The following is a 24722-nucleotide window of genomic DNA, read 5'->3' as shown; positions in this document are numbered from 1 at the left end:
CTTCCCTTGCGGTGCGTGTTTGGAGAGACCCGACCATCGGAGGTGTGTGTGCGTGTGTGTGTGCGTGTGTGTGTGCGTGTGGCGACAATTAGGAAGTCACCAACCCCTACACCACTTTGGACTCTGGAGGTGTTCGGAGACCTGCACGAGGCCAGCTGTCGCAGACGCTGTGCACGACTCGACCGACGCCGCAGCCAGTATATTTGGCGACCATTATTCCAGCAGAAAGGCCGGCTGTCGCAGCGAGGTTCATCCGAACCTCCACAGAGGCGGCGTTCGTCGGACTCGCAGGGCTGTCGTCAACATCGACCAGACGAAGGTGAGCCCGTTCCTCGCATGAAGGCCTCAACCAGAACCCTCCTCTTGAACTCTCGCATCCACGCAATCACCCAAGTCAGACATTACGTGACGCTGCCCCTCCGAGCCGTGGACGCGCTCTTGCGTGAGCATCATGAACTCCCGTTACCCCTCTTCCGCGGAGCCATTGTATTTGTCAAGTGTATTCTTGTGCTGTTTTATTTTTTTTCTTCAGCAGCAGTTGCTGAGCGAGGCTGAGGCTAGCTGTTGCCCATTGCATGACGCCTTTGCATGCATGGGGGACGACCGGCTGCCTTTGCAGACCGGTATATAGGGTGCATTAAGGAGAGGAGGATGTGGGGATCTGAGGCGCGCCCGCGACCATTTCGCGGGCATTTTGCCACACGGCCACACCCTTTTGCCTTCCCGCTCTGTTAACACCACGTGGCGATAGAAGGCACCACATGCGGGCACGGCACGCGGCACGCACGCGCCGAGGTAGCGCTCTCTTCTCCGTTGGTCGGCGCCGGGTAAGCACGTGTTTTCCTTTGTCCGCGTCCCCTTTGAGAATTGCCGGACTGTAGCCTGCCTGGGGTGGCCTTGGGCACCTCGGCAGGCGTGTTTACTTGAGTGCTAGCTTCGGTAGCGTACGCTAAGCCCACAGCGGTGCCTAGTGCTTGAAGTGGTCGTACTACAACGAGCCGCACTTGCCGTAGGCCTACGCGTACGAGGTTTGCCCTAACACTCGCGACCAGGCCCATTGGCCATCGTGAGAGTGCGCAGCATAGCCGCGAGGGACCTTTTCCCGACCGGCGTGTCAAAGCTCGCCATTGCCAGCTGCGATGTGCTCGCGGTTTTACCCTTATTGTGAACGTCCGCGTGCAGGTGCCTTTGCTACCCGCGTCTCGGGAGCGGACTTTGTACTGTCGTTCGGGGTGCCGCCAGAGGCAATAAAGTGTTGTGTACTTTTGCATTAGAACACTGTCTATTTGCCGCGCCGCGCTAAACGCCTTATTAGTTGAGCGCGCGCGGAGCGGTGCGCTACACGCGAGTAAACGGAGTAGTGGCCCTGTGGCTCGCTAAGCGTGAATCCGCGGTGATCGTCCACTGCAGTTAGAGCGGGGTCACCACAAAGTACACCGGATCAGCAGACGACGGACCCGTACAGGACTAATTCAACCTGTTCGAGCTCCATGCCGTCGCTGCATCATGGTCGGAACGGGAAATGATCCCCAACTTCACTGACTACATCATTGGTGAGGCATTTAGGTTTTACCTGATACACATATTCGAAAACGACGAATCATGGCAAAAGATCAGAGAAGAGATTATTGCCCGTTTTAACGACTACGACAAGGACTTACTCATTACGGACCATCTTTATACAACCAAACTCGGTCGTCACAGTCCACGCTTATTTCTCAAGGACAAAGCTTTCCACCAGGTTTCTCTTTACGAAAGCCGGTATTTTCAAAGGTGTCACTCCAGCACACGACACGAGACATGGCTTACCCACCTCATGCACTTCATTTTTCGTCTCGCATACGTGGTCCACCACCCGTTTTTCCATCACGTGGCTCTCCAAGCGCTCCTGATGCTCACCGTTTGCATCAAAAGGACACCTAGTTCACGATAGACTAGTTGGCACACCAAGAAAATACCCAGTCGAGCCATGCTCCTTCCGCACAGGTTCATGCATCACCGTCCGGTGCATACACACTCGACAATCGAAGCAACACCGAAGGCTCAGACGCATCGAACGTCGCACACTGCCATGCGCAAGAGCCTCTCGTAGTGAACAGTGTAGAAAAAGCTTCTGAAGAACTTTCTATCAACTCTGAAGCATCATCTTCATTGCCTGAACTGCATGACAACAGCTCACAGAATACCAGCTGCCGACTGGAGACCCCATCAGGTTGTCCTGAAAACCAGCGCGATGTTCAAGAATCGCTGCCACCGCAATACGGTCCACAGCAACGTCAGCAACGCCAGCAAAAGCAAGTCCGTGAATCGCAGACACTCCAACGAACACATCAACAAGGACGACGACGCAAAGCAAGCCTCTTAAAACAAATTCAAGAAGCAAGGCAACTTTGCACAAGGGATCGGCGCCAGAAACGCATCTGGCACAAAATATCAAGACTGCGCCTAAGATTACAGCTCTGAAATCTCAGGAAACACAGAACAAGACAAGAAGTCACCAGTTCTACCACTCAAAAATTTAAACACCATTCCATTAGTTTACGACAACGGAGCCAACGCCACAGAAAACTACGAAAGAGACTGAACTTTATAATTTGTACAGCGCCCGAACATAGACATAATTTCTTGAACTTCAGTTCTTGTGCACGCAGGCTGCAAGCACTAATTCTGTCTCAGCCGCGACACAGAATACAGCGCGTACAACCGAGGATTCGGCACTTACGACAATCGACCTTCAAGTGCTCCAAGGACTTCCAACTTTGTTCATTCCTCACAGCTGCTCAAGTCATGTCATGGTCAGTGCAGTTTTGCAAGACGCGGTTAGCTTCTTTAGAACGCCACAGCCAACCTCGCCCACCAGAACTCCCCTATTCACCGGACTGCTGCACTCTTTTCTGAAGTTTTGCTAGTTTACGGAACACCACTGGGACATGAAACCAATTGTGCATTTTGACATTTGTGACTTCTCAACCTTGTCTTGTTTACTTTTTCTTGTTCGTAATCCATGCCTTCTTTCGGGGGGAGGGGGAATCATGTGACGTATGAAGCGATGGTTGGTAGAGGCCGAGAGAAGGAAGAAGTGCAGAATGGAATAAACATGGTGTATGAGCCAGGCCACGTCTCCCAATTCATCATAGCGTCACATACATACATACATACATACATACATTCGTACGTCCGTACATACATACATACATACATACATACATACATACATACATACATACATACATACATACATACATACATTCGTGCGTGCGTAGACGGACGGACGGACGGACAAACGAACGGATGGATGGATGGATGAATGGATGGATGGATAGATAGATACACTCAATGTCGCCGAAGTTCGCTAGGAAATGCTTCGCATTTAAAATATGTGAACTAGGGGTGTCACTGGAGTCAAACTCTCAACTTGTTTTTTCAAGACTGAAAAAAAGTGCCTTGAAGAAGACAAGTCCGCTTGTCAAAACGCCGGCTCCAGCACCCACACCATGTTAAAAAAATTTTCACCTCTTCCTATGAGTAGCCTACACTGTTAGCAAATGCCCCAGATATGCATACTCTTGCACATATTTCAATGTGTAGTAGCCATTCCTAAATCCCTAATCTTTGCCAGACTAATGATAACAAGTCATGCCAATAAAAACAGTGCGACCTTAAAGGAACACTAAAGTTAAATGATGCATTGATTTAGGCTATTAAATTGTAATTTAAAACTAATCACATTAATTCCACTACCATATATTTGTAATAAAAAAATGACAGCCGAATCTTTATCTTTAGTTTCATGCACAAGTCTTCGTGTGTAACACCACAGATTTCAAGGTGTATTTTTGTATTTTGTCGTCCCTCACAAGACAATTTTTTTGAAACACGATATGTTGGGGCTCTGGCACCCACAGAGGACAGTGAACTTCCTATTCATTGATTAAAAACAACATAAGCCCTCGTTGATGCTGTCAAAGTCTATGACGCCGTAGTGATTGGCGTGTGAACTTCGATGTGGCGTTGCGAACATTTTTTTTTTGTGCGATTTCTCGAAAAGAGTCTTCTTGCACAAAGCACGGTGACTGATATTGTGCGAAGACAATTTACTAGTACAAAAAAAAAATAATTTCAGTCTTTAGTGTCCTTTCCAAACATAACCATTACACTGTCTTAATGACCAGACGGTTCCAAAAAAAAGTGAGCACGCAACCCACCTTAGGCAGGTCCTTGTCCATGAGGTCGTAAAAGAGGGGCATCATGGCCCTCCGAAGTTCGGCTTCCCGCACCAGCGTCATTTGCACCAGGGGCCCCACCAGGGACGAAACCAGCTCGCACTTGCCCCCTTCCTCCTCCCACAGGCGCCCCCACAGGGCCAGCACCTGCAGTCGTCGTGCGGGCACGTAATTTACAGGGCTGCCGAGCGAGTCAGCATAAGACTAGTTCATCCTTTGAACATATGCCGCAAGAATTATTGTATTCAACAACATGGCTATGGTCCCAGTAATCGCGAATACAGACAAAACATAAGAAAATTTTGATATAAATGCACATACAAGGCTGCTGTCAAAACAATGGCTGACAGCACCTTGTACATTGTTCAGTTCCTTTTTGTCTTTATGCTACATGGTGTAGCTGCATTAATGGCACGTTCATGCACCGACTCTTTGTAACACTATTTCTGAAACCAGCAGCCTAGAGTGCACCAGCACTGCGTCGTACACTACGAGAGCCTATTATAATAAATGACAACAATCCTGGACGAGAAGTCTATTGTACGTATATTCTCATCAAAATTAAGGCCACTGCAAGTACTGATATTAAAATTTGCATTAGTTGGACCATGATGATATGAACGCCTCATTGGCACACAAAATATTCATACCATTCTGAACTTTTATGATCCAAAAGCAAGCCAGCTTGTGCATAACAATGAACACAAACTTTATTTGGCTCAATACTCATGCAATACCTTATTTACTCGCCTAATAAACGCACTCACGTAATAGGCACACCTCTAACTTCAGTCATCAAAATTTGGATTTTTTTCTCCTGCGTAATAAACACACACCCCGACATTCATCCGCTGCAGTCCCACAAACAGACACCTGGCGCCTCTTTGCCCGTTAGATCTTTTTCTTTTTTATTATTACCACAGCTTGCTCCCTACCCCCCCCCTCTTTCTGCCGCTGCCGCGCTCTGTTTGTTCTTCTATCTGTGCGCGGCACGTCCCTTGTCTTTTTATTTATCCGTGCGCTGCAGCAAGCTTCACAACGAACGGTGCAAGTGTACAGACATCGCAGCTCACAAGCACAAGCGATAGAAGGTCACAAAGCTGCCTGCACCAACCAACGATTGAATCCTACAAATACGAAACTTGCAGGCCTACCACATGCACACGATTTTTGAGCAAGGACGACAGAATTTGTTGTCGCAATGGCTGTCACAAAGGGCCATTCGTCGTCATCAAGTCGCAGGTTTTTGGACAACCAGAAAAAATTGCATGTCACCCAGAAAAGAGCATGATGACTTCCACAACATAGTAGCACCCCTTATTCTCGCTTCAGTTGATCTTAGCTCTTCATGCTTGTTACCCGCACGTACTTAAACGAACGCTTTCTACTATCACTTCTCCTGTAGACTGCGAGGAGGCTGCCATACCTTGTCATTCATCTTGTTATTGACGGTTATTTTTGATGCTTCGGTGTCATTAATCTTGTTATCGACGGTTTCTTTTGATGCTTCAGTCTCATCAACGATTTATTTTGATGCTTCTGTGGTAGCTTGCTGCAGGTTACTTGCTGCGATGCCAATGGCAGCGGCGCGGTTGTTGTGTGAGGCTGCCACAGGGTTGGCAAAGTGCATCGTAGCGTTGTGACATACCGCTGTTGCGGCTAAACAGTAGCGGGAAAATAAAGCCGTGAAACGTGTTAATCGAGAGCACGGGCAGCGCAGGAATAGCTTGCAGAAGATAGCGCCATCAACCACTGCAGATGAGTGAAGTTTCCAGCTGTTTTCAAACAGTTGTTTCCAGCTGTTTTCAAAAGCTGTTTCCAAACAGTTGTACACATATGTCAATTGCAAAAGGCTAAGCGACGTAACTTTTCTTTTTGCATTACCACATTTTTTATTCATCTCCAAGAAGTTTTCATTGAACTTGCCTTGCATAATATACGCACCTGCAACTTTGCTTTGGTTTATCTGGGAAAAAAAGTGCATTCATTGCGCGAGTATATACTGTAAGTCTATGGCAGCTGATTATTTTCGCTTTTATGCACTAGATGTCTGAGTAAAGCCACGTCTGAAATGCATAAAGCTGTGCACGTGCTTTGTTGAACATGCTAGTGGCATGCTAGGGAGACGCGAGGATCAGATCACGAAAGAGGCTAAAAGAATCTGTTTTAGAAAACATTTGCCTTTGGTAGTTGCGATACCTAATCTACTCCATGCTGAAACAACTTCCATCATGACACGTTGACAGTATTTAAATGTCATTTTTTTTCCGAGCATCTGATAGCGAAGGAGGTTGAGATTGTGCAAGGAACACCATAGTTCATAAAAGGATCTTTTATTTTCATTTCCTTGAGAGTGTGAAAGATAGGAGGTCTTATTGCCTTTAGAAAGGTGAGCATTCGGCATTTCCATTCCTGCCCTCCTTGTTTACAATGACTAGAATAAAAAAATCTAAAAAATAATGAAAAAGTCTCCGCTGCATGTGTTCCAGCATGAGAGACACCTGTAGCAACTGTAAGCGAACCTACCACTTTCTTTTAATCACATCACGTTCTTCAACAGTGAGGAATGCTTGTTTAAGGAGGGACGCGGGTCTAAGAAGGTCAAAATTGGTTAAAAAATCGATTTTTCGCAAAGCTTATTTTCAAGGAGTTTATACTTCTGAGCACCTCTCAATTTGCTAACACTGAATTTGTTCGGAAAACACGATAAAATCAGCCTTCAATGCAACCTGGTCACACAAAAATGTCCCCAAAAGGACAAAATTTGTTCGAACTTCCCGCACGCATCGTGTGCGTTGTGGTGGACCGAACGCCCCCATCTTGGGCTAGATTGAAAGCTGTTTTTTTTTTTGTGCACATTTTACGCCATCTCCAAATAGCGTCGCTCAAGCGGAATGGCTGCAGTTGCGGGTTTTCTAAAGGTCGCTTCCAGATTGCTGATTGGCCCTCACACGCCGTGCTTTTCAAGTGCGCCTTTCCGAGTCTTCCAACGGCTGGGGTGACCGATGCGTCTTCTTTTCTTTTGTGTTGCATTTGCTGCCGTGACTGTTTGTTTGTGTGCATCCGCATTTGCGATCGTGCGTGTTTCTCGATGCACCATGTTTCAGCTCTGCACCTGTACTTTTTCACCGCGATCGAGACACCTGGAGACTTTCGTCTGAAGCCATCTGACGCGACGAGCGTTTGAAAGCCGTAAAAATGGCCTCGGAACAAGAAGGCGCCGGCCACAAGTGCCTTTTGACAGCTAGTTGCAATCATGGCTAGATCTGTTGGATCTGCCAGAAACATTAACGACGCTGTCTACTGACGATGCCGTGGGACCAAGTTCGACGAGCGATACACTTTGAATTCATGCTGCGTACTACTCAACGACGAAGCAGGCGCAGTGAGTTGACAAATTGGCACAAACTAAGACCGTTTTGTCGGGGAAGTTGGCTACCCAAAAGTTCTACCTCCTTCGATTCAGCGCTTATAGGCACCGCACACTGACCAGAGAGAGCTGCGTTGCTCACACTGCCCTGTCTCAAAATGTTTCACATTCGCCGTTAAGGGCACGCAGAAAATGGATGCGTGCGCTCGTCCCCCACGTATCCCAGCCACAATACACTAACAGATGCAGGGCGCCAGACCGTGCGCGTCGCGTTCCATTTTCACTAATGTTGTCTCAAGGTTGCTTTCTTTATCCGCTAGGCTATGTATTCTGGCACAGCAGTCAGACTGAAAAACTCGACTGAATGGTGCCTATAGCCTTCGCCATCTGATTTTCGGCAGCACCTACACAGCCAACGAGCTCGGAGTTGACGTGAGCACTGATGACACTGTCATCAGTGAACAGCGACAGTATGATGTGTAACTGAAATTGAGGCAGACATCATTGCAGGCAAGCGGTATGCCATGCAAAAAAAAATAGGAGACTTTTTTTGGGCCAACGTGTTGACCACTGTGGTAACACCGGCCACATCGTTTTCTTTTTTTTTTCATAAGCGGCTGTTTTCAGAGCCACCTAAACGATGCATTTACAAGATTGCAATGAGAATTTTGCACTGCAGTCATAACCTTGTGTGTCAGCAAAAAAATACCTACAAAAAAAGGCATTTTTCCGGGCATTCGTTTTTCCAGACGGATGCCCGATTTTCGGACATTTTCATGGTCCCGTGAGGGTCACGAACACAGAAACTTATTAACCAGGGCAGCATGCTGCCTAACAGCTAGTCATTTGAGTATCATACCCCACAACTTTTGCAGAACCCCTCAACAGCTTGTCATGGCGGGGTTCTGATAATGCTTTCCACATTAGAAACATTTTTTATAAATGATTGCAAGGGTGGAATAAGGCACATTTTTTTGTTTTACACGGGAATAAATGGAAACCGTATGTGTAAAACTTGTGGTAAAACTTCCCCATAGAAAATTTTGCAGTGCATGTCAAAACTTTAAATGCCATTTTCTCAGCTTCACATTTTTTGCCAGCCTGACCAGCCCTACGAAACTTTTTATCGTTTTTGTGAAGCAGTTTTTCAAAACTTTATACCATCAAACTCGTAAGAAACAGGACTGTAGAGCTATGCTATTGTTTTGTGTCTAAGAGGAACATATTCAATGTTATGAACGATAATCTGAGCTAATCAAATTTCAAAATTGTAGAGCATCATTGCAATTGAGAATTTCTATATGGTGATGTATCTCAGTGACAATATCACTTGCATAACTCCACAAGGCAGGTCTTCGGCTACAGCTGAATGCTGAAAAACAGAACCTAAAAATACTGAGGAAAAGTTCCTTAATGACCCGTAAAAAATTATACACTTAGACTTCACTTATGCTCTAACAATTTATAACTAGTTGGTGTACATTAAAATTAATTATATTTTTGAAAATAGAAGGGCGAAATACATATACACACCTAATTTCATTACAGTATCTCCGATAATAAAAATTTTCATTTCAAGACCAGTGTCTCCCCTTAAGGAAAGAAACATTTGAAAGCAGAAGCCCAAACAAAAAACAAAGAGCAAGCCTCCTTTGCTTCACACTCTGAAAAATGGTGGATGGTTATCAGAGGGATCAGCGAAGCTGGTGAACTGATCGTGGCATACTGAACAAGTCGTCAGCTCATCATGTAATCCTTTTTCGTGTCAGTAATAAAGTGAAAGTGAAGCGAACCACTGGCCCTGTTCATCACATCATCTACCACTAATATGACACTGTTTATGTTTCTATTTCTGAGACTAGAAGCAATGTGAAAATTCCTCCTCTTGTACTTAGCCAAAATGTTTCCATACGTGCATTGTTGGTCCTGCTTAGAGTTTACGCACATCTGATTACCTCATCTGCAGAAACAATGCATTAGTTGCACTTAAAGCTATGAATGGTGTTAAAAGAACGCACCTGCGGTATAGTTTGTTAAGAAGCCAAAATCGGGGCAGGTCTGCTTAGTGAGGCATCACGTCTGCAGTGTGGAGGTGTCATTTTTCGAAACGGGAAAACGAATGCTTTCGTGTATGTGCTATAGTAAGCAGAGATGAAAGTAAAGCTTCGCCAAACTGCAATCAGGCTGCGTAGTAATACAACTGCACCTGGAAATATAAACCCACCCAGTAAGAGAATTTTTGTGGGCATATTTCCTTAGTTGATACAGCGTTAATGAAGACCAGCGGACAATAAAGCCAAAGAAAGTATAAGGAATGTTAACTGTACTGTTTTAGGTGTACTGCAGTAAAAGTCACACAGATGTGAAGAAAGTGACACTAGCAAATCGCATCAATTCGTCCACTTTACTTTTTACATACCTACATCTCAATTACTAGAACATACTCAAAACAGTACAATCAACATACCCTATACTTTCCTTTGTTCTCTTATTTGCTGGTTTCCGTACACCCATCCAGTGTGTCTCAAATTGCCTGGTGGATTAAGCACTCCGCTTGAGTTGCTGGTTCACCAACTTACCAGTCTGCTCTTGAGCTCATGAAAGAAAATTCTGAACGGCAAACATTTCCTCTGGCTCATACAGCCAACCGACGATAGTCGCAAGACCCCATGCATGCAAAAAGCAAACCAGAGGCACTGAACGGAGCTCACCGAGTGTATAAGCATGCGGCTCTTTCCCTTTTCATTTCATTTTTCACTACCGCTGTAGCACAACATCTCAAAGGGTCATTAAAGAGAAAAAAAATTTTTTGTCTATCAGTAAAGTACAATTTCGCCATCACAAGAACACCCCCCTTACCGCAACATGACGCTGAGTACGCGAGAAAATGCATCAAAAGAAAATGCGGGTGGCAACGCCACATTGAGAATCCCGTACCAAACACCATGACATAAGAAATTTTGAAGACGCCTACTGGATCCTACATAGCTTTCAATCAATAAAACTAAGTGGAACCCCGATCATGTGACTTACTGGAGATTTCGCAAAACCATCATATAATCCGAGCATCGTATCATCGGAACTCTAAGATTATAGGCCGTAACACTGAGCCTTGCCCGAGAAACAAGTGCAGACCACCTGAATAAGCACACAACACGACCTTGCGCCTCTGAGGAAAGTAGATTAAATTATTTTTGCCAGTGACAGCTAATGACAGTCTTAGTTAGCTGAAGGAGGTGCGAGCAAACCTTTATTCTCAACTTCAAAAAATCTAATCCAATGCACATTTTTCTAACGATAAATAAAGCCCGAAAATTGCCTGCGCGTGAAATTGAAATCGCGTTGCCAACAGTCTTTCCATCAGAAAAGTCAGAGACATTGTCATCGCTATCCCATAATGACGACGGACCATGAGTTTGCATAGAATGCCTTCGTACATGACAGAGCTGTGCGCATTGCAATTTGTTGCCTGGTGAAATGCAACTAGTGATGTCCCAGTGTTATTATAAATGCTGACATCAAGTGAAAGTAACTTTGCATAGTAAAAACAGCTGCGTCTGGCCCTTTCGCATGTACAAGCCTGTGAATGTGAGCCAGACAAAGCCAGAAGATTAGCTGTATGCCGACCAAGAAAAAATTCCCAGGAATGAAAACATGAAAATATCAGCTTTCCGGCTGGCTAAAGCTATTCTGTGTAGATAAAGCTTGGCTAAGTAACGACCTCGGGTATGTGCAGACGTGACCAAGCTGTATGTAGAAGCGCATGAACTTCCAGGAAAATAAATTTTTCAGTCTAAGAAGACATCCTGTCTTACTCTCTACTTTTCTAATCGTTAACATAGGTGAATGCAAGTTCACATTTTTCATTTGTAAATATTTGTTCAACGCCCGATTCGAGTAAAAGTATTTTTTTCTTTCGAATGAAATCTCAAAGCCGTTGTGAAATTCGGGGTCGGCATAAAACTGCGTCGTATAACCAAGGTCTTTAATAGATTATTTCTATGGGGATTTTGCTGGGAACAAACTAATTCGTCGTAAAATGCGGGTTGTGACGTAAGCTGGGGATGTATAATCGAAGTTCCACTGTACAATGTAATCTGCGGGTGCCATAGAAGTTTCAGAAAATTTCATCGAGCCAATGCCACGAAAATACGAAAAATACATTTTGAAATTTTTAATGTCACAGGCAGAGATTTTAGCATAATATTTAAAAATGAAGCTTCAACCTTGATTTTTTCCGCTAATAATGAACCTATAATTGTGAAACATATGGCACTAGAGATCTCATAGTGCGGGACGCGCTCTCTAGATTTCGTGCCGACCGGTTGTGCCCCTGCAATCTTCGACGACAGCCCACCTCTGGCCAACCGGGCTCGCCCTACGCCATCTCCCGACATTGACAAGAGCTCTCGCCGAGTGGTGCCCCGTCCTCGGACTCCTACGACCGTGTCCGACTTTCCTATCTTCTCTCCACATTCGTCATTTTCTGTCGTTCGCTGTCCCTGCGCCTCACTCTCTCCTTCCTCTCCCTATCTCTTTACCTTTTAACCTTTTAATCCTGTCCTTTAAACCCCCCTTTACCCCCACCCCTCATGAGCTACTGTTTAGTTGTCTTCCCCCTGAGAGACAGCTACGGGACTCTTTTCTCTTCTTTTCATTTAAAATCACTCACACTCACATAGTGCATTTTCTAAATCTGAACCAAGTCATTGTTCCTCTTTAGTGTCCCTTTAAGCTATCACAATGAGTTTCTAAACAAAGAAACCAGAAGAGCGACACACCTGGAATCCCGCCAGCAGCCGCATGTCACCGTAGCGTTCAGTGAGGCGTGCTCTCTGTGTTGGTGAGAGATGCTCCAGCTGGAGAGATGGTTGTGCCAAGAAGTCTGAGGCAAGCCGCAGGTACTGCAGCCACAGAGGCACATCCAGTGGTTGCAGGAAGCTTGATGCCAGCAGCTGCGCCAGCTCTTGCAGGGCCCCAAGGGCTAAACTGGGATAGGTGGGTGACACGGTCAATGGATGTCTTTCAGTCTGAAGCGAGAAAACATTTACTGCTAGTACCAACCTTTTTCCTCTAAGCTGTGAAACTTCATTGTTACTTAGCCTCTAAGGTGGCAGCAAATGCGCGTGTTGAGAGGTGTAGAATGTGCCTCACAGACATCTCTTGTAGCCATGGGGGTTCTGCATTTCATGTGGCAATTCCTAGCACCACAGGTGGAAGCACACCTGAATCTGAACTAAGGATGCATTTACTTTATTCCTAGAATACTTTCACAATGTCCAGTTGTCATGTTGTGAGTGATAACGTGATTATTTTTTCTTTTTTTTTTTCAATTTCAGTGGATGTAGGTAAGAAACATTTCATATTCTCAGGAACCTCCAGGTAACTGTAAAAGTACAGCATGGTAAAGTTAAAACACACCCCGAACCTGAAACACGCACAAACATGTAAGTGCTCATTTTAAGATCATAGGCTTGTTTAAAGTTTGAAGCAACGTATAACATTTACAAATGTACTACAGTCGAGCCCGGTTATAATGAACCTGGGCCTGACGCAGCATCCGTTCGCTGTATCCCGAAGTTCGTAGTAAATGAAACTCGGCTTTAAAAAAGTTGCAAGTGAAACACAAACTTTTTTTGCCCAAAAAAGTTCGTGATGCACGTTTTTCGAAGAGCAGAAGCTATAAGGGCTGTCTTGAGTTTATTTAAAACAGCAGCGTGCTTTTCGCCGAAGCCCGTGGCATAAGTTGCATGAGGCACTGGCTCGAAAGTTTTGTCGTTCTCGCAATCCAATTCCTCTCAATCGCTCTTGCCACGTACTTAATTCACAATGTCCTAATCCGTGCATGGTTCTGCGGTGTCGGCATCATCATCGGCAGTAATTAAACCATCGTAACTGATGGCCCACCTGCTCTGTCAGGTCAGAGTCGAGTACGCGCTGCCACAAATTGCCGCCGGAGTGGTCCTGTTCAGAAGCTTCAGGCTTGGCATCGGGCCCAACGTCAACGAAGTCAGCCTCGCAAAAATAGTTTCGCGCGCATGTAGCCATCACCACCGCCCACGAAATAGTCATCTTCATAACCGAATACTGGGACGCCCGAAGCGGCAAGTTGGCTGCCAGGTGGTCAACAGCTATGAGCAAGCGCTCCGCAACGCGGCACTTAACGCGTGGATTACTCAAGCCAAGCGGTCACACTTTCGATGTTTTGTTGAGCGGCAGGAAAAAGCATGCAAGTCCTCCTGCCTGCCATCCTGACCACACAAGCACACCAAGAGCGAGCAAGACGCGCACACACAACACGCAAGCCAGAATGCGCGGAACACCTCTGGGCCCGTTTGTAGTCAGAAAACGAAACTAACTCGAGTCAGCGTGGCTGGCGTCGTGGAGCGGTGGAGACAGGCGAAGGGGTTGTGATCGAGAGAGGAGAGCAGATTTGCGGGAGAAGAAGGGCAAGGAGTTTCGATAGAGTGAAGAGAGGGGAGGACACGGCAGGAGGGTGATTTTGAAAAATAAAACAGGCGGGAAGGAGGTAGGCCAGGTGGCTTGCTTGAAAGGTCCACGAAATGCGCGCGTAGAAAAACTTGGAGTACCTCCGCGCGCAGAAGTCAAAGGACGGCCACCTGGATCGGCGCGCGCGGTGTTGTTCAAAGAATTGCAGTCGTGGTCAAAAAATCGTTTTGTTGCGCCGGCAGGTTTGCATAGCCTCACGAACTGATATTTCCCGATTCGTTCCGCGCAAATTAACAGCCATTTTCATCCTTTCGCACGCATGCGTAGGGCGTAATGAGCCGAGTGCGAAGTGAGCGAGAGCAGGTCCTGAACACAAAACAAATCACAAATCATCAAAGTCGGTGGGGTAGCGTACGCGCGTGCACTAGGTGCAGACGATCGGATAGAGACGGTGGTTGACGATGTTGGCAAATGACCTGGTCATCCCAGGCTGGCGACGCCAACAGCTGTACCAGCGATCAAAAACAGAGGAGATGGCCGACCAGTCTTTGAAAGATCAGTGGCAGCGTGAAAACACGGGCCTCATCAGGCGATGCGGGGTGCTCAGGGTAGCGGAGGGAGGACAAAGCACGGAAGGGTGGATAACAAAAAAACGGTCGGGGAGAGCGGCGACTAGAGGGGCGCGGAGGCAGGGTCAGCGTTTACCAATAAGAATGTATAGGCACCTTGCCGATGCCTGATCGGTGGTCGAAAGTGATTTCCCGGGAAGTCGGCTGAGCGCCGACCCTGTTCGCTGTAACCGATCAGTGGTGCTCGGAGACGTTCGTTTAAGTGCAATTTTGCGCCATCGAACCAATGCATATTTTCACAGTCTCGCGGATATTGTTCGTTTGAAGCGAAAGTTCGTTTCAAGTGGGGCTTATATGTGGGCTCGACTGTATTTCAACCCATCTCTAACTAAGAAGCACAATAATTATGGTAAGTTCACTCACTGGTTAGCGAGTGCACGCATGACAGCCCAGTCGAAAGGGAATGTGGGGCCCAGCAGTAGCCGCCGAAGCACCGACAGAGCACAGGCCACACCCTCACGGCCACCTTCTCCGCCCCACAGTTGTGCGTAGTGAGACTCACCGAGCGCCCGCATCACACCCAGCAGGCTCGCCGACAGAGGCCCCTACACAAGGTGGCACACACATACGTTTGGTTAATAGGCAGGTGTTCAAAACATTCCAAAGCAATGCAGGAGCAATGAGAGAGGGTGATCCTTTCACTGCCAATCTCAAGGCAACTCGGGTGATCACACAAGCGCAAGTCCTGCCGATCCATCAGAGTACACTTTTTTTGCCTCCCTAAATCGCCTCATGGCACTCGAGAGACAAATCTTGAATGTGAAGATAATTGGGGTGTGTGTCCCCATGTATGTGGAGCACATATCGAGAAAGATAATGGGGGTGTCCCACCATGTATGTGGAGCACATATAAAGAAATATAGGATGCAGCAAAATTACTGAAAATATATAGAGCGCATGTTTTTGCAACTGCATTTGTTACCCTCTCCTTGACAATGGCTCAGCAGTACCATTCTGCCTTTCCGCTCTGAACTGGTGAATAATGATTTTGGCCATTAGTTAATTGGTTGTAGTAGTTAACTTGCCACATTTTACTTCGTAAGATGATACTCAAACAGTTCGCATGCTTTACAGAGCAACCTACTGCACTGCTAGCACAATGTTTCCACATAACATACAAAAGATGAAAAAACTTCGCAGGGAGTGCGGAATAGTGCCGAAAAAACCCAGAAGTGAAAGAGTTAATTACATAATTATGCTGAAATTATAATATTTATGAGGGGTGCCGTTGGGTCTGATACACAATTATTTCTGACAGCCTGGAATTGTTCGACATACACATTAATCTAAGCCCACGTGTTGAATCTCATCCAAATGCAACAACCACTGCTGGGAATGAAACTCACTTCCTTGAGCTAGGCAGTGCTACACCTTAAACAATAAGCTGCCATGGTTGGTTAGTCAAAAGCTATAGATTACTACATTTACCAAATTATAATGCATTGCCCATTTTCTATAAAAAAAATGAAAGTCTAAACAGCCATAAATTTCCATTATGCCAACTGATACAGGATAAAATTTTTCATTCTTACGCCAGTGGAACTACAAGTACTGTGGACTCTCATTAAAGGGAACCTGAAGGGACCGGGAAAATGTGTTCCATTTACCTGGAGTTCCATTTACTGAGAGGTGAATTGGGGTGCAGTATGCGGGGATTAAACCAACCATATTAGAGGTAGTTGTTCCATTTAAGCAGCAGTTCCGTTTAACAGATTTCGATTTACTGAGAGTCTACTGTACGTTGCATGGTTTAAAGCTTTGGGGAGTAGCATGCAGGGATGACCAGTAATGGAACTGGTAGATTAAGGCACAGGCCACAATCCTGTTCATAATTACTGCCACACTTTCTTCACATTTACACTACAATTACTTTTAATGAGATTCTCAATGCTTTCCCTGGCATTATTATATGCTTTTTCTCATTAATACTGTGTCTAAAAAACAAAACGAGTCCTTAAATTTACACTTTCTTTTAAAATAAACTCGTTATATCAAACAGTTAACTGCACTAGTGACAGCAAATTATGCCGCTGCTATTGCAAACCTGTCTGTGCTTGTCTGTGCCTTGGTAACAGCTTCTCCACACTGCATGTTTGCTTTTGAAAACATGTAGCCTAATACAGATGGACGACTCTGCCTCCTCAACAAAAAAAAAAAAAAAAGATGTCTTTACAGTATACCCACAAAAACAGAGTGCCATATGCAAGCTCCACAGAACTCACAAAGAGGAAACTGTGAAACAAGGGAACAAAGACAAGGCACCCTAGAACACATAGAATACAGAAGTATATGTTATGAAAACAGTAGCCCTCACGAGGTTAGCACATTGAGAGCAAACAGTTGCACTTACATTTATTGACAAAGAAGAAAGATGAAGAAGCTGAGGTCAGTCTTGAGCCCAAGCCATGAGAGATAGAAGAAGGAGGGCACCCAGAAAAGGAAAGAAGATTAGAGAGAGACAGCTACAGCGACAAAACACACATGCCCGGCAAGTCAAAGACAGGAACAAACAAATGGCAAGTACAAGAAGTCTTTAGGAACATACAAACATTTATACTGCCAGTTAACAATACTGCAATGAAAGCACCTAACACTGTAACATAATCAGTACATAGTATTCCAAGTGAAAGATATTAAAGTGTCCTTTCATTATCCATAGATATTTCAAAGGATCGCATAGTATACTAAAACACCTGCTGTTTGCCTTTTTCTGTGGTAAATTCAGTACAAGGCTTTCCTGAATAACTACGGGCTAATGTGCTTCTCAGTCACTCACATTCAAAACATCATTAGCCATTTTAAATTGTTTTCAACTAACTATACCAATTTCTGAATACTCTAACTGCCATTACTTGTGCCTTGTATTATTACTCTACTACCCTTTTCCCAGATAGTTGAGAAGCACAGACACTGCAAAGCTTGAAAGACGGCTTCCTGCCTGTATGCACCCCAGTGGTAAAGCAATTGATTCATTGAGCGTAGTCAGGAGTGTCTTGAAACTTTTCCACCTAACATAACATGAGCAGAGGAGCACATTTCTGGAACACAAGATCACACCTGTGTTTTTGCAGATTATACAGTAAAACCTCGTTAATATGAATTTCAAGAGGCCAGAAAAACTGTACGAATTCATTAAATTTCAAATTATTGAAAGCATTAAAAAACAATGAACAAATAAATGTCTATCACACAAAAAATATTCATTTCCTTGACGAATACATAAATGCTGTACTTATTCTGAGCATTGTAAAAGCTCCAATTTTTGTTATTTATAACTTCTTCCACAATGCCACCATGGCCACATGCTGTGGTAAACACAAATAAGAATGAATCATTCTGGCTACCCTGTCACAACCGTACGGTTCTCGATGATGATGATGGCAATGCGGACTGCATCGTCCGGTTTCGATTGGCCGCAAACGTCGTCTTCGCTCTTTTGTGCCACACATATCTAGAGCTGCTTGCTTGGTGCACTCCCAGGATTGTCTGAATTAACTGGGTTGCGGCCAAACATGACCTAATTAAGAGTTTGATTCCACTAAAATAATGTATATGATGGCCAGGACTGGACAACATTTGCGAATTGTTCCGTTTTTCAAATTATTGAGGGTCAAATTATTGAGCTCTTACTGTAGTGTCAAAAAAGACAACATAAACATAGCAACAACAGCGATGGGAACTCGACTAGAAATCAGCACTGCTAACCCCTCCACACAACACCTCAGATTGTGATCGTAGTAGAAACTACATATGTTTCAAAAGTTACTTTCCTCACTACTTTATTTAACTGACTTTTGCATATGTGATACCGTTCTTGTGATTCAGTACACACTGTACCATTTCCGCATATGCTAAAGACACAACCAAGTTTTAGTGTTATACACTTTTGAAGTGGGTTTGCCTACAGTGCTGCAAAAGAAAGACTGAACAATAATTGCACTAAATACAGCATCCCATTACTTTAGCCATTAAGCCACAACTGCATACATGGTTTTTTTTGTGCAAAGTTGCCCGTTGAAAGATCCTGCACGCACTGGTTCTTTGCACTTTTCTTCGAGAACACTTGGACAAATAGTGTCTCAGGCGTAACTTTGAATGCGTAGCGCGAAGGGCAAGGACGTGTTTCGAAATAAGCACAGTTTGAAGTCAGTACTTGTGCTGTCTACGTCTCTATCTTTTTTTATCTGTGTCTCTTGCACTACACATTGAAAGTTATGCATTCTTACCAAGCTGCCCAGCTTGCCGCACTTACCAGTGTTTCGGGATTGGCCCACATTCTTCATCAGAAGATGCCGCCATAGCTGGTGAAGTTTCAACACAATGGTCATGCATTACAGTACAATTTATGGGAAATGCAACTTAAAAAATACAAGTTTTTTTCCAAAACTACACATTTTGTGTTTTAATTTGCTTTCACAAGTTTGCTTTCTCTACTTTCACAAGAAAACAGAAGATTTTATTTGAACACAAAGTAAGTTAAAATCGCTTTAGAGAGCCCAAAGTGGCTACAGAAAACTAGAACGAGCTCTTTGTCTATAGTCCCCTAGAAATTTTCTACTGGCTGCTTGCCATTTTATTTTTCATCAGAAGTTCAACAAAGACACGTCCTCAAAATAACTATGATTTCCGAGCTCTCATGAAGAAAAAAATCAGATTAAAAAGCACATTATTGCCACATAGATGAGTTTTCATTTCTATGTTTAAAATTAATTTTTCTCGAAATGCAATTTTGGGCAACTTCTTGAGTTTTAACTTCCTGTTTTCGGTATTTATGATGGGCCAAATGTGGATAACACAAGAAAACACAACATTTGCACAACGCAACAAAATATTAATTTAAAGAAATATGGCCACACCAGAAAACAAAGCAGTTTTCGTGTAGTCTGTCCTCTAAACACGAAGCAAATTTACTAGCCATCTCCTAATGTCTGTTAAGATAATCCTCCACCTGGCAAAAGAAGGAACGGCTGGGGCGTTTTTTCTCCCATTGAGGGTCTAGGGTCCATCAACTTTGATCTGACGTTATTGCATGCACCCTTCGTGCAATGAAGATTAATGGCTCGTTTCATCTCTGCTTCAGCCGCGTTTGTCCCCAGCGCTTTTATACATCTACTCGTGAATGGAACATAGAACACATCATGCACTGGGTGATTTCATGCGTCTACTCATGCATAGAACATAAAACACACCATGCACTGGGTGATGCCAGCGATTTGAACTTTATACGAAGCATGACGGCAACGTAGGCCAAAGCCTGCCGAGATTGTCCATATAATTGCTATCACAAAATAAATAAATGATGGACACATGGGGCACTTCTCACCAGCAGTGGATCCCCATCTTCCAAGGCTTGCAGAGATTCAAGAAGTGGTGGGACTAGTGTCAGCAATGCTGGAGCAGCGCCAACATCGGCAGCAGTCACCAGTTGACCCAGCACCTTGGTGCACAGGGCAGCCTCCTCTGACCGACCTTGAGAAAGCTGGGACCCAACTGCCGCTCCACACGCACATACGAGGCGAAGCCGCCACTCGTCTGTCACTGCGATGAGTTAACAAGATGCATTGCATCTTTGAGGAGGTTAACACCTCAACGGAGGACTTTTTTAATGAAGTGCTGTTTACTTTTAAGAACGACTGTATTACAGTGAGGTTTCTTTCACAATATTTTGCACTTAAGAAAAGTTTTTCTTTTACAATACATGGACATGGAAGAAACGATTGTTGCAGCCTTATCACTGTGTCAAGCTTTCTTTCAATCCAGAATCTCATTTTACAGCAAAATACCTCAAAGCACAACACAGTACATACTCCAAAATCACACTTATTCAGGAGTACATGTTATAACAGAGATAGCGGAGCATATGCCCTCCCCCCCTTCACCGAGGCAAAGACAAGAGACATATTTGAACAGTGCAATTATTTGATGTATCTTGTTTTAGATATAATGCATAGTCTCGGAATGAACCTAGAATACATAAATTTCCAAATTTTGATGACAACAATGACAAACTTGTTCGATGCTATCCTCAATGTACCGTTAGTGAGTATACTTTTAGTTATTGAGTGAACTTCGTTTAGAAACTGGTCTAGCAGTTTTCCTTCGTGCTAGGTGGGCGGATCAAGGAAATCAACCCTGGTCCCATTCCACCCTGCATTGATGATGATGGTGGTGCTAGAGGCACAAACCCTAGTTTTCTTTACTGTTCTATAGACACTGTGTAAGAAGCCAGCCAGTACTCACCGGCATGGTCAGTGGGATCCCACAGGAGTGTACTGATGGTCTGCTCTATCGCGTGTAGACGTGCTTGGGCCAGCAGAGGGTGCGGTCGGGCGGGCAGCCATGCAAGGCACCGCTCAGCCACTCTTACCACGGCCGACAAGGGAAGCACATCCCGCAGGTGTGTCAGCAACCCTCCCAAGCTGCGCACCAAGGACACCTGCCAAGGAAAGAAGCAATAGAAGGACCCTTACCTTATAAGTAACTCTCCAATAATAGGACCCCATGGTTCACAGCAGGACTCTGCAACCTGCAGCTCGCAGCACCGCATTTTGTGGCCTCTTGCACAATGTCAGAACTCCCCACCCCTTTCTTAATCACTACCAATCTGAAGGGCAACACGGCAGCTTTGTGAACTCCATGGTTTGAGGCGAAGGCATTGCAAAATAAAACAAAACGCTGACCACAATACAAACACTTTAAAACAAAAAAACAAGACATTTCTGCTCCCACACGGGAGCTTTGTTCACAAGACTGTAAACAAGGCTGTGGTGGGGGAGCTGAAATGTCTTATTCTTTAATGACAGCTTTGACCTAAAATTGGAAATTCGCTATTAACCTTGTCACATCAGTACTGAAAATAAACAGGATGCTAACCCACTTCAGTACAATATTGTTATGGAAGAGAAGAGAAGCCATATTGACGAGGCTGTGGTTGAGATATAATTCGGACCAGCAGTATTGGCATGACCGGTTCACCAGCGACCGAGATTGATTGATATGTGGGGTTTAACGTCCCAAAACCACTATATGATTATGAGAGACGCCGTAGTGGAGGGCTCCGGAAATTTAGACCACCTGGGGTTCTTTAACGTGCACCCAAATCTGAGCACACGGGCCTACAACATTTCCGCCTCCATCGGAAATGCAGCCGCCGCAGCCGGGATTCGAACCCGCGCCCTGCGGGTCAGCAGCCGAGTACCTTAGCCACTAGACCACCGCGGCGGGGCACCAGCGACCGAGAGGAGACAACGCTTCATCTTCCTCATTCAGCACACACACGCGTCGCCCCTTAGAATATTGATATGCATGCATGTAGGATAATCCCCGGCGTCAGAAGCGGCGTATCGGTGCATCTAAACGTCAACATCACTGAGAGAGTGGTAGGGCTTCAAGCGCACTACATGTACAATATCGGTAGCCTGTGAGGAACATGACGGTGGTGGGGCGGCAGGATCAATATCATATTTCACAAGAGTAACCTCACGAAAGACTTGGTATGGAACTGTGTAGCGAGTAAGCAGTTTTTCCGATAAACCAACTTGACGTGTCGGAGACCACAACAAAACTGAACAACCGGGCAAAAAATATACGTCGCGGTGTCATTGATCATACAAATGTCGCTGCTTCTTTTGAAAGGTCAGATAGCATGTACGGGTGATTTCGCATGCATGGGCGGCCCGAGTGATAGCGTCCATGGCACATTCGCTGGTCGATACTGCAGGGGACAAAACGACGATGTCTAGAGACAATGTTGGTTCTCGGCCAAACAACAGCAAAAAAGGAGAGTAACCGGCAGTGTCATGGCATAAAAAATTATAGGCAAATGTAATGTACGGCGACGCGAAATGCCAGTCGGAGTGGTTGGAAGAAACATACTTAGCGAGCATGTGTGTAAGAGTATGATTCAGACGCTCCACGAGTCCGTTTGTCTGCGGACAATATGGCATAGTGAGCTTGTGCCTCGTTTCACAGGACTGCAAGATGTTGGCTATAACCTTCGATAAAAGTTTCAGACACTGTCTGTAAGCAGCTGTCATGGAGCTCAGTGTGGCCAGATCACTTCGTTTAGGAGGAAGTTGACAACATCTGTTGAGCAGCTTGTTGGAAGAGCTCGTGTGATAGCACAATGCGTGGCATAGTTGGCAGCCATGGCTATGCACCTGTAGCTCGAAAAAGACAAGGAGAAAGGGCCAAATAGGTCTAAGCCAACGTGGAAGAACGATTCCGATAGAATGTCAATTGGTTGAAGGCATCCAGGAGGAAGCGTCAATGGCGTTTTGTGGCGCTGACATTTCTCGCAAACGCAATGTATCTTCTAATTGAGCGTGCGAGCCCTGGCCAAAAGAAGCGCTGGCGTATTCGGTCGTAAGCGCGAGACACACCTAGGTGACCGGCAGTCGGAAGGTCATTAAGTTCGTGTAGAACTTCCGAGCGAAGGTGTGTTGGAATGGCAAGCAGCAGGGCCAGTCCATCTGGCTCAAAATTTAGTCCGTATAATACACCATCATGTAACACGAATGAGCAATGGAACTGATCAGAAGATGGTGATTCGAGGCGCTCGATGATAGCACGCAAGGACGCATCATGGCACTGCACGTCACCAATGCAGGCCATTTGTGAAAGGGAAAAGACACAAGGGTCGGAGTTAGTATGAGGCACCAATTACCAGCCTGTTGGGTGTAGCGCAATTAATGCGGCTGATGTAGAGCGCGTAGCCAGTTCCCGACCCGTCAACTAGCGAATCCGATCGGTTCCGCGAAGGCGAACGCGAAAGACCCCGAGCACGGGAAAGAAAGGAGACTCCTTCGTTCGCACGGTTCACGGGCGGAGCCGTCAAAGGCACCCCCGTTCGGGATTAGAAAGAGAAGGCTTACTCGGAAAAGCGTCTGGCAAGAGGCAGGTCAGGCGCCACCGTCCGAGTTTGAGCCATTGTTGGCATGCACGCGTGCCATTGAGAATGACGCAGGGAAGCGACCACTTCGCTGACCGAGACATACTGGCGGCAGGGAGACGAGCAGAACCTCCCCCGCTGTACGTCATTACCGAGTGCTGTTAGGATGTCGGGGCTCCTCGCTGTCGCATGCACACCTGGTAAGCGCATGAACCCCAAAGGTGTACTCACCACTCTTAGGGAGGCTCCTACGAAGCAACATTTATTGAGAGAGCTGACGGGGCTCGAGTGTGAGAATGGCCGCCGACGGAAGTCGGCCGACGGAGGCAGCATGGCCTAGAATGGGAGAGAGTGTCACACGCGGAGAACCTATTGCTTTGCGTGTAGTATTTGGTAACGCGGTTTTTACCAATGCAGTGTATATTATGAAAGTGTTTCTGCAATTGGTTGTGGTAATGCGAGCCCACACGTGTGATTGGCTTGTGTGAAGACCCTGTGTTCAACCAAGGGTTGAAAAAAGGATGTTTGAATCTCAAATAGGGAGAGCGGATGTGCGTGTTTAGACTCTGGCAGTAGCCTGAGGCTGCAATAAAATGTCTCTTCACCGGACTACGGCTCTTCCTTCGCGCTGCCACCATGCACTCGAGTCATCGAGGGCACCCTTTCCGAACCTCAAACATCTTCCCTCCTTAGCTAGTGTTAAAGCTAGTCGAGAAGAAGGAAATTAACTGTCGGTGTCAGGCATAGTGTTCCGATTCAGCGACCGGGTAGCGGGATAGGCCGTCTGCGTCCAGATATAGGCGTCCAGACAAGTAAGTCAACGTGCAGGTATACTCTCGCAGTTGCAGAGCCCAGTGCCCGAGCCGCCAGCAGGATCGTTCAGTGATGTAAGCCAACTAGGCGCATGAAGGTCAGTTGTTAGAGAAATTTGCGCCATATAAATGTGGGCGGAACTTTGGGACTGCCCAAACAAGAGCAAGACATTCACGCTCTGTAATGAAATAGTCGCGCTCAGCAGTTGTGAGGAGGAGGCTTGTGTTAGGCGACAACTCGGTCGTGTCCCGTTGGCGTTGGACTAGGACGGCTCTGATCATATGACCACTAGCATCGGTTCGAACTTATGTCGAAGCGGAAAGGTCAAAGTGAGCCAATATAGGTGG

General features: G+C 45.7%; 1 protein-coding gene across 3 annotated transcripts in view; it reads right to left on the bottom strand.

Annotated features, from left to right (window-relative positions):
- The window catches only part of spg (dedicator of cytokinesis spg), a 212128-nt gene that overhangs the window by 98006 nt on the left and 89400 nt on the right, over positions 1-24722 (bottom strand). For all 3 annotated transcript variants that reach the window (XM_075896109.1, XM_075896111.1, XM_075896110.1), the window contains exons 17-21: positions 20913-21108; positions 19996-20210; positions 15036-15217; positions 12375-12582; positions 4206-4370 (exon numbers count right to left, since the gene is read on the bottom strand). In XM_075896109.1, coding sequence (XP_075752224.1) covers positions 4206-4370; positions 12375-12582; positions 15036-15217; positions 19996-20210; positions 20913-21108 — 966 coding nt within the window. The remainder of the gene's footprint in view (positions 1-4205; positions 4371-12374; positions 12583-15035; positions 15218-19995; positions 20211-20912; positions 21109-24722) is intronic.

The sequence above is a fragment of the Rhipicephalus microplus genome, chromosome 5 (genome assembly GCF_043290135.1).
Source record: "Rhipicephalus microplus isolate Deutch F79 chromosome 5, USDA_Rmic, whole genome shotgun sequence".
Classification (NCBI taxonomy): domain Eukaryota; kingdom Metazoa; phylum Arthropoda; class Arachnida; order Ixodida; family Ixodidae; genus Rhipicephalus; species Rhipicephalus microplus.
The sequence above is the reverse complement of the archived record's forward strand: the minus strand, read 5'-3'. Positions and strand labels throughout refer to the sequence as shown.